The sequence below is a fragment of the Uloborus diversus genome, chromosome 5 (genome assembly GCF_026930045.1).
Source record: "Uloborus diversus isolate 005 chromosome 5, Udiv.v.3.1, whole genome shotgun sequence".
Taxonomy (NCBI): domain Eukaryota; kingdom Metazoa; phylum Arthropoda; class Arachnida; order Araneae; family Uloboridae; genus Uloborus; species Uloborus diversus.
Window position 1 is genome coordinate 31,555,079 of NC_072735.1, and position 11,173 is coordinate 31,566,251.

The 11,173-nt window shown below is 32.0% G+C and overlaps 1 protein-coding gene across 1 annotated transcript in view; it reads left to right on the plus strand.

Annotated features, from left to right (window-relative positions):
* LOC129222139 (sphingomyelin phosphodiesterase 4-like) overlaps window positions 1-10,743 on the plus strand; it is a 56,614-nt gene extending 45,871 nt beyond the window's left edge. Inside the window, 2 exon segments of the mRNA XM_054856591.1 lie at window positions 5,704-5,958; window positions 9,645-10,743. Coding sequence (XP_054712566.1) covers window positions 5,704-5,958; window positions 9,645-9,980 — 591 coding nt within the window. The 3' untranslated portion in view covers window positions 9,981-10,743.
* Window positions 10,744-11,173: the final 430 nt, after the last annotated feature.

Below are 11,173 nucleotides of genomic sequence, written 5' to 3' on the forward strand. Positions count from 1 at the left end.
GGAATTTGTTGTTTTTATGGGAAATACTTTTTTTTCCACTGTGTACACTACTTTATTTTTGGTTTAATGATTTTTTATATTTCTTGTTAGCATTCCTTTAGCATCACTTTCATAATATTTGTTTCAAGAAATACAAATTGAAATCGCCCCCCCATTCTTGTACTAGAGCGCTGTTTTCAAAACCCGAAAAACTGGTGGCCACCAAATTTTTTGAGTCTAGTGGCCATTGGCTACTTAAAAATTTTCTGAATCTTGAGGTCTACTGTATAGCAGAAACTACCAGGGCTACTAGTACCATCTCTTGCTTCAAGACAAAAGAGGGGTTCATCTACCATTTGTACTGATTATTTCCAAATTTTTAACCGACTTCAAAAAGGAGGCGGTTATCAGTTCATACCGTATGTATGTTTTTTTTTTGTTTGTCCACTCATAGCGTCTCACCTAGTGAACCGATTTTGATGATTCTTTTTTTAATGGATAGGGGATGGCTCAACTTAGGTCCCATTACTTTGTTTGACCATATTTGTTCTTTAGAAAAAAAGTTATGGGCAAAAAACAGTAAATTTTATGCAATTAAAATGATATTGTAGCGAAGTTCGCACTTTTCATCCGTGGATAACGGTGGCTCAGTGGTAGAATTCTCGCTCCCACACGAGCGGCCCGGGTTCAAATCCCAACTAGGACAAAGTGAATTTTACTAAAATTTCGTTTCTACTGTTTCCCGTATTTTCTCGAATGTTCTATTAATTTCTGTATCTTTCCAAGTCTGGAAAGTTCCAGCACTTTCTCAAGTATTCGCTTCATTTGGCTTTCACATTGTCTTCGCTATCTTCATCTACGCGACAATATGAAACTCATTGTTATAAAAGTTTGGTGCCATATAACAGTAACATTAATAGTAATTGTAATGATAATTTTGAATAAAGGCTTTTCTAAAGCAATACAGTGATATAGAACCGAACTTCTTACTAGGTAACTTCTTACTTTTACTGAAATATCTACATTTACACTAAAAAGAATGAAATAAAAAAATTTTGAAAAAAAAATAGAACCGACTTCAAAATTGCTCTAAAAAGTGAAAAATAATTTTATTCTTTAAACACCATCGATAATACTTTTAAACATAATTTTTGAAGTTGGCGCAAAAACAAAACGTAAAATCCATTGTAACCATGCTTCGTTCATATTTTTATCAAAAAATCATCCAAAGTTAGGAACGAAACATTTATATCGCTACTTAAATATGCTGTCATCAATGCGTAATGCATGTGGTAGTGAAGAAACTGGACCTGGTAAAATTTATACTTGTAGTTGAGTTATGGCTGTGAATGATTTTATCGATCGTTTTTGCGCCAACTTCAAAAATTATGTTTAAAAGTATTATCGATGGTGTTTAAAGAATAAAATTATTTTTCACTTTTTAGAGCAATTTTGAAGTCGGTTCTATTTTTTTTTAATTTTGCGACTTGCATCCCTTTGCTTCTCACTCCCTCAAATGTTGATAGGAACTTGTGATTCTGTTACCCTTAATTACTTCAAATATGTGGTTTTCCATCGAAAGTATCAAGTTTTGCATTACTTATGGGCGAGTTCATAATTGGTTCCATGCTTGGTCTATCGTTCCTTTAAGGTCCTAGGTCAAAAAATATTGGCTTCCATTTTCATATAATTTTCTTGCTAGATGTTCCCACACATTTTCATTGGATTTTTGTCTGGACTAAGAGATAGGCAGTTCATGACATTGATACTACATATTTGTTGTGTTAGGCACATGAGTAGGTGCTTTGTCTTTCTGAAATACACAGAGTATACTCCCAGCAAATCCTGCATCAGAATAAAATGACCCTCTAATATTTGCTGAAAGTCATGGAAGTTCTATAAACCTTATCTTATATTTCTGCTGTGATGTGGACGCTAATACTCGCAATCGATTAGGAATACGTTCCATTGAAAATCGTTTAAACAACGGGGGCTAGTTTCTATTCGAATAACTGTTGTAATTTTTTAATCTTCAATCGCATCAGATTAAAATATAATCCAAATAGCCAGTCTTTGATCGTTTTCCCTTCATAGTCATCCTAACATGGAGATGCTGCGTATGGAACGTAGTCTCTATGTTTGGTCGTACCTTTAGTTCAAATAATGCAAAAAGAATTTTTTTTTTTTGGAAATATATTCTTGGTAAATGCCAAATTGTATATTACTGGAGGAGGTTTGTAGTTAATTATTTTTGTGCCAAAAAAAAAAAAAAAAAATTTTGAAAAAAATTAAATCATATGTATATCTAATATTTTTTCGATTTCCTTCGTGCTAATTTTCTTACAGTTAATTCTTTTCATTAAATTTGTTACCTGAAAAGTACATGTTGATTTTTACTACCATGGCATTTGCAATGATTTACAAAAAGATTTTAAAGGAATTTGTTGTTTTTATGGGAAATACTTTTTTTTCCACTGTGTACACTACTTTATTTTTGGTTTAATGATTTTTTATATTTCTTGTTAGCATTCCTTTAGCATCACTTTCATAATATTTGTTTCAAGAAATACAAATTGAAATCGCCCCCCCATTCTTGTACTAGAGCGCTGTTTTCAAAACCCGAAAAACTGGTGGCCACCAAATTTTTTGAGTCTAGTGGCCATTGGCTACTTAAAAATTTTCTGAATCTTGAGGTCTACTGTATAGCAGAAACTACCAGGGCTACTAGTACCATCTCTTGCTTCAAGACAAAAGAGGGGTTCATCTACCATTTGTACTGATTATTTCCAAATTTTTAACCGACTTCAAAAAGGAGGCGGTTATCAGTTCATACCGTATGTATGTTTTTTTTTTGTTTGTCCACTCATAGCGTCTCACCTAGTGAACCGATTTTGATGATTCTTTTTTTAATGGATAGGGGATGGCTCAACTTAGGTCCCATTACTTTGTTTGACCATATTTGTTCTTTAGAAAAAAAGTTATGGGCAAAAAACAGTAAATTTTATGCAATTAAAATGATATTGTAGCGAAGTTCGCACTTTTCATCCGTGGATAACGGTGGCTCAGTGGTAGAATTCTCGCTTCCCACACGAGCGGCCCGGGTTCAAATCCCAACTAGGACAAAGTGAATTTTACTAAAATTTCGTTTCTACTGTTTCCCGTATTTTCTCGAATGTTCTATTAATTTCTGTATCTTTCCAAGTCTGGAAAGTTCCAGCACTTTCTCAAGTATTCGCTTCATTTGGCTTTCACATTGTCTTCGCTATCTTCATCTACGCGACAATATGAAACTCATTGTTATAAAAGTTTGGTGCCATATAACAGTAACATTAATAGTAATTGTAATGATAATTTTGAATAAAGGCTTTTCTAAAGCAATACAGTGATATAGAACCGAACTTCTTACTAGGTAACTTCTTACTTTTACTGAAATATCTACATTTACACTAAAAAGAATGAAATAAAAAAATTTTGAAAAAAAATAGAACCGACTTCAAAATTGCTCTAAAAAGTGAAAAATAATTTTATTCTTTAAACACCATCGATAATACTTTTAAACATAATTTTTGAAGTTGGCGCAAAAACAAAAAGTAAAATCCATTGTAACCATGCTTCGTTCATATTTTTATCAAAAAATCATCCAAAGTTAGGAACGAAACATTTATATCGTTACTCAAATATGCTGTCATCAATGCGTAATGCATGTGGTAGTGAAGAAACTGGACCTGGTAAAATTTATACTTGTAGTTGAGTTATGGCTGTGAATGATTTTATCGATCGTTTGTTTTTGCGCCAACTTCAAAAATTATGTTTAAAAGTATTATCGATGGTGTTTAAAGAATAAAATTATTTTTCACTTTTTAGAGCAATTTTGAAGTCGGTTCTATTTTTTTTTAATTTTGCGACTTGCATCCCTTTGCTTCTCACTCCCTCAAATGTTGATAGGAACTTGTGATTCTGTTGCCCTTAATTACTTCAAATATGTGGTTTTCCATCGACAGTATCAAGTTTTGCATAACTTATAGGGCGAGTTCGTAATTGGTTCCATGCTTGGTCTATCGTTCCTTTAAGGTCCTAGGTCAAAAAATATTGGCTTCCATTTTCATATAATTTTTTTGCTAGATGTTCCCACGCATTTTCTATTGGATTTTTGTCTGGACTAAGAGATAGGCAGTTCATGACATTGATACTACATATTCGTTGCGTTCGGCACATGAGTAGGTGCTTTGTCTTTCTGAAATACACAGAGTCATACTCCCAGCAATCCTACATCAGAATAAAATGACCCTCTAATATTTGCTGAAAGTCATGGAAGTTCATTTTCTTGCTAAAAATTGCCAAAACTGCTTGTCTATTGAATCCAAAAGCATCTGAAGTCATTACTTATCCTCCATCTTGCCTGTTGATATAAAAAATAAAATAACTTTTTCGTTCGTTTCTTAAATCATGCCAGTAAAATTTTTATTCATCTGATTCATCCAAGTTAAACTTTTTCTCAGTACTAAGTATTGTTGACAGCCTTTTGTCACCATAAGACGTCATTTTCTTTGCCTGGTTTAAACCTAATGTTTGTTGTGGTATTGGATTTAATCAACTAGCATTTTTGGCAATGTAACAAGAAAATGAGCTTTATCGACTATCAGTGAGTATTAGAGGACAATCTTATTCCAATACAGGATTTGCTGGCCGGACCAAACTATTTCAGCAAGACAAAGCACCCACTCATGCTTCCAACTCAACAAATCTGTAGTTCAACATGAGTAATATCAATGTCATGGAATGGCCATTGGTTAGTCCAAATTTTAATCCAGTGTAAAACGTGTGGCAGAATCAGGAAGCCAATATTTTTTGACACAGGAATAACCTGATACTTACAATGAAAAACCATGTATCTAAAGTAATCAGAGGTAATGGAAACGCAATTTCATATTTACATTTGTAACTGTGTTTTTCAACCTTAAATATATTTCATAAATTAATAAGTGTCTGTCATTATGGAGCACCCTATTTTCTAGTTTTCTTAATAAATTCAACTGATGGTGTTTTTAAAATAAATTACCCTATCTTGTGTTTCACATACATTCATCATTATACACATATGTGATATAAATTCCTCCATTCGTATTTTTACTGTGAATTGTATTTTATGCTTGTGTCCATATTTTTTGGACATGGTGTAGTTTTTATACGTGCAAAATTATTTGCTTATTATTAATAAAAACAATTTTCTAAATGTGTTCCGAGTTTTACTAGAAGATGTTTTTAATTAAAAATTAACAGGGTTAAGTGTATAATTTATATATTTTTTCTATTTTGTGTTTCCTGGTTTCAGAATTTATTCTTTTGACCATCCAAACAGTTTTACCCCCTGTTTAAGTCACACATAATGAAGTACTCAAAAAATTAAGTGTGATTGGAAATAATGTAAAAAGTAATATTCAGTTACACTTGAGCTGGGGTGTACAAGGAAGGAGAGTCACAGTGAAGACCACACCCTTGAAATGGGTGCCACTTTTGGGAGCCACTGTATATGGGACGACTTTGAATTTCGGTTAAAAGTTATACTTCCATGTTTGTTTTTTTATGTTTACCTGTTTTCAATATAGGTATGCAATTATACATAACTTAATCGACTTTTTCTACAATTTGAAAACTTCATTCCTTTCTGAACAGAGAAAACTCAAAAATGATTTTTCTAGCTTAAACATTTTACATTTAAAACAGGTGTCTCGTCCAACATTATGTTCTTCTGTTAATACTACATCTGCGAAAGGGTCGACTTCAGCTGTGACTTCTGAAAATACGACTGAATCAAGAGTTCATGATTTAAGCACTTTTGAACGAATTCAGTTGCTGAATAAAAAAAAGAAGCCGAATGTGACATATCAAGGCAATCCTGATCTCCAACCTGTGCGTACTTATGAAGTAGCTGTTTTAGTCAAATTCTTCAATGAAATATCACAATTTCTTAATGATAAGGTAATCATTATTTTGTTCATTTAATGTGTTCTATAACCATTTCAAACTGTTATCAGCTATTTACCTCTAGGGAAATATCCCTAAAAATTGATTGCCATATTCCTACTTATTATAAAAGACAGTATCTATCTGGGTATGTGTGTGCAATATCGAAACAAAACAATAGTGCTTTGCTTAGTGAGGAAATTCGGCATAGGTGTCTTAATGCATTTTGTAAAGCAAAATTTTTTAAATTTTAATTTAATACCATTGATGCTCGATTTTTGAACCTCAAATTCTCAAACATTGACAATTTTATGAACCGCTTATGTCTTTTTTTTTTTTTTGGATGCTATTAGATTTTATGAACTCGGGATTTTTATGAGTTCTTTTCTGTGGTCTCATGTGTCAACTGTAGTACGTCATATTTTAGACAATTTTTTGCACATTTTTCTGTGGTATACTTCCTGATAAGATTTTTTTTAAACACAACTTTAAGAAAGAACAAACATTTTGTATTGAAAAGCAGAATTTCTCCAAAAGAACCCAAAAAGAAAAAAAAAAACCCTGCATATAAAATTATGATTATTAATATAATAAAATTTCTGAAGAAATATTTAAATTTTTCAGCAAGGCAGAACTTTTTAAAATGTGTGTGCAGAAACTTTGTGTGTAGATTGAGAAATAATCGAAATTCAATTGCTCAGCTGTTTTTTTTTTTATTTTTTATTTTGAATAATTCAAATTTCCCACAAACACACTGAAAATTTATTTATAAGCACCCTTAAATTAAAGTTTAAAAACAAATGCAACTATTCTTAAAATGAAAATAAATAAAATATAAAAAAATTAATTTGAATTCTGAAATTTTGAATTCAAATTATGTTTTTTGCAATCACGAACTGAGACAGGACCCTAATCATTGGATTTATTGTTTCTAGAAAAGGCTCCTGTCCCCCCCCCCCCAAGTCTACCTCTCCTCCTGGGCGGTTACTTGTGCATAGTTGTGTGTGTGCATAGACCTGTGTGTATGCATGTATGCGTGTGTGAACGTGCGTGTGTGTAGGACATGGACACCTCCGACCAGGAGAAGCGGATAGCTCCGAATCGGAGCAGCCACGCCGTGCCGCCAGCAGAGGACGGTGGTGCTGCCAATAACCAAATTATTGGCTAAGAGTTCAAAATTGGTTTTTAAAATATTTAAAGGAACAGCATGATTCATTATTTCATCAAAAAATTACAAACTACCAAGTCCGATGCTGATATGCACCCTCACACTATAACACCTCCATGTAATGATTAACTGATCCAAATAAGTTCTTAAGTTCCTAAATTTTTCTTCTACTTACAGTTATACAACAATTAAACCAAAAATGTTGAATTCATTTTTATCTGTAAGTAAGACGTGATTCTAAAACGTTTTTAGCTTATTTATTATTGATTTTGCGACGAAAAGCGTAAGCTTTCTGTTTTTCGCACGACCAAGAAAATTTCTGCGGGAAGAGGTCCCATTTAATCCAGCTAATCAGAGAACTTGGCGAACAACTGTAGGTGAAAATTAAATGTAAAATGTTTCATTTAACTCTGCAGAAACTTTTACAGCACTCAAATGTGTATTTTTCATAAATTTTTTAACTTTAAATCTCCGATCACGTTTTGTCAACGTTGCCGGTTGACCTTTTCTTACCTTGTTTTCGGTCCGATTCCTTTCTTTAAAGCATTTTATGAAGCACTTTACTATGCAAACAAATAAATTAACTAATTTAGAGACATTTCAAACCAATTTACCACTACTGTGGGAAAAAAATTCAAATTTTGAATGGTGTTTGCGGTTTTTTACGAATACCAGCTATTTTACAGTAATAAGCACAATATTAACAGGGGTGATTGTGACTCCATGAAAAAATACCTGAACTTTTTTTCCCAAGAAGAAAAAGTGTTTTGATAGGCATATATAAACATTATGTGTATGTACACATTATTTATATACATAATTATTTGTTGGGGCTAAAACTCGAAGTTTGTATTGGACTTAATACGTCCATGTGCATGGAAGGAATTAAATTCTTTTAATTTTTCTAATTTTTTCAAAGAATGTTTTATTTTTCTCCATTGTATCTGAATCCTTAACCATTAATTACATTCATTTACTAAAAGTGCATAAAGATTTCCGAATTAAATAAGTTTGATGCAAAAGGGGCAGCATGTATTATGATTACTGTGCAATAGGGCTGGGAGATATCCGAATTTTAATACCACGATATATCACTCTCCATATATTGATATTTTCGATACATATAGGTCGTTAAATTCAACATTTTAAGGGGGCGGGACTGCAAAGCATTACATAAGCATCTGCAACAGGAAAGAGCCATAGGCCATCTTGGTGAATAAATATTTTAGCAATTTATTCTAATAATACAGCTATAGCAAGGATTTTCATGCGTTTGTGTCGGGGAGGAGAGGGGGGATCATGAGGCAGAATATACCACAGAAACTTTTGGAGAAATTAATTTAGAAGAATTTAAGTCTTTTTATTAGTGGGTGGCAGTTCTTGACGGAAGAGGGGCTTTGGTAAAATTGAGGGGTGCCATCGCAGTCGGGGGGAATGAGCACCCCTAGTTACATCATCTGCATATTAAGATATGCAACAGAGAAATGCTAGACATCTTGAAAAAAAAATATTAAGGGGAAAAATATCAAGTAACCCTCCTTCCTCTTCTTATCCAGCCTTTATTCCATCTCCCACCACAGCTGTTCTTCAATAATTACCATAGAGATTGCAAAACATGAAACATGACGGTAGCTATTTTTTATACCAAACGAAACGTCATCAATTTGGACTTTCGACGTTTCATTAAACATCGACCAAAATTTTACAAAAGTGGGTTTTTCTGAAAATAAAGGAGTTCCGGTATTTTCGAAGATGAAGATACCGGAAATCAAGATGAAAATACCGGAGATCCGGTAAAATACCGGAATACAATCGCCCCTGTATTAAGGAATAAATAAAGAAAAAAATTAAAGCCAAATGACTTATAAGGGTCACCACAATGCAAAAATATTAATAAAACGGCATATGATAATTTTAATCATGAATTTATTCGAAAATATTTGAGTGTACGATGACTTATGTGACGTGTTATTTCTCTGTCTCTTTGTTTTCTGACCCATTTCAAAAAAAAAAGATCCGTCAATATTTTGAAAAAACCAATGGGTTGTATTTGGAATGAAATAGGAATGATGTGAAAAAATATTGGACTTCATATTCGAATTCAGTTTTGAGTTATTTTGGTTTTACTAAAAAATTTCAAAGTGTACGAACACTTTTGGGAGCCACTGTGTGTTCCAGCTATTTTCTATAATGCAGGCAGTCTTTCATTAGAATCTAACTAAACAATTTTATCAATTGAGGCAGTAGCAAAGGGATGTAAATGTCAAAGTTAAAATTTTTGAGATAAGCAGCAGAGAATTTTTGAGAGCAAGTAATAAGGCAATCTTCCCTCTGTTTTGAGGCAAGAGATACTATTAGTTGCCTTGGTAAGCTCTATTATACAGCATGATTTGGAAAAAAGTTTCAATGAAAGCCGACCTGGGGTCTCTTTTCTATTAAAAACTTAAAAAGTACTCGCATTCTTTTGCTTCTGTCTCAATTAATCAATTTTATTCTTGAATGTTCTTTACATTTATTTTATTTTTATATCTAGTATGCCTCTGAGATCCAACAACTTTACTACAATCCAAGGCTACTGGGAAAAGTGTTTCGCCGTATACTTGCAAAGCCTGTTGTTTATCATAATGTAATCAAGTCCAGTGATATGCAGTCAGTGGCTTGGAATCCTGTTAACTTGCCACCTCGCATCAATCTACGGTTTTTAGCTCAAAAGCAGATTATTTTTTATTTCTTAATGGCAATGATATTTAATTGGTATGTAGGTTATAACCCTATACTTATGCTAATGTTCCTTTTACTTTTAACAATGGTTTTAATTTTAATAAGTGCCTTCATTTACCCTGTACCAATAGGAAACAAAAATGATTGAAGTTTACGAAAGTATTCTTCAAAAAATATTATTTTTAAAAATCTTCTTGTAATGGAGTGACTTGTGCTGGTTGTTCTACCTTACTTAATTATTTTTAAACATTGTATTTACAAAACCATGTTCAACTCCAAAAAAAAATTCTGATACAAATCCTTTCCTACAAATAGTATTTTAAATACACTCAAAGATGGTTTTTATCTGTAACTATGTAAACACCTCAGTGTGTTTTATTCAAAACTGTCATTATGATAATTTACCTAATTTGAAGAAACCTAATACTAACTGTTGAAGAAGTTCTTTTGGATTAGTTTAAGAATATTTTATCATTGTTAAAAAATTGTTTATAATTTTCATTGTTTTGAATAGTTTCCGACACTTCTTTAAAATTGATCTTAGGTTAATTACTGCATTATATATTTCATATGATGTAATTTATATTTCAGTTCAGATTTTTCTACTAAATTTTTTGCTCTTAGTACAACCAAGTCCCACTTTTGTGCAATAGATGACCCCCCCCCCCCAAAAAAAAAGCAATCAGCAATTCATTGTGAAGTTCTTATGTGTCAATTCTGAAATACTAACTGGTTTTTGTAATTTAAAGTATGATTGGAGAATTTCTTTTTTGTAGTTCATAAACATATATTTTTAAATTCTGTTGCACACATCTCGAAAATGCTGTAGTGATTGTGTAAATATGTATATACATTGGAATATTTTTGTAATTAGTGTACTTGATCAAAAATAAAACTGCTATATTTCTGCTGCCTTTTGACTATTCTGAAATTGAGAAATTGATTACAGATTCTGTTTTAATTTTCTTCTCATTAAGTATCTGAAAGTGTTGATGTTCTAATATGACTATGTTTAAAAATAAAAAGTTCTTTCTAGTTGACGAAGATCATAAGGTGATAAAGCAAAAATGGTATAGAGGATTGAAAACAAGTTTTCATCAATATTTTTGCGTGCTACTTAAGTTGAAGAATATTAACTGAATTTTAATTGAGATAAAGGTTTCATGAATTTGAAGAAAGCATTGGAAAGAAACAAAAAAATAATGAAAAATGAAGTACCCTGCTCTAGCCCTGAATTTTTTTTTTTTTTTTTTTTGTACAATCTGCATAATTGTACCAAAACATTTTTTTCAGTAAGACTTTTTACAGCATTTTTTAAAAAATTGTTCCAAAGTAATAATA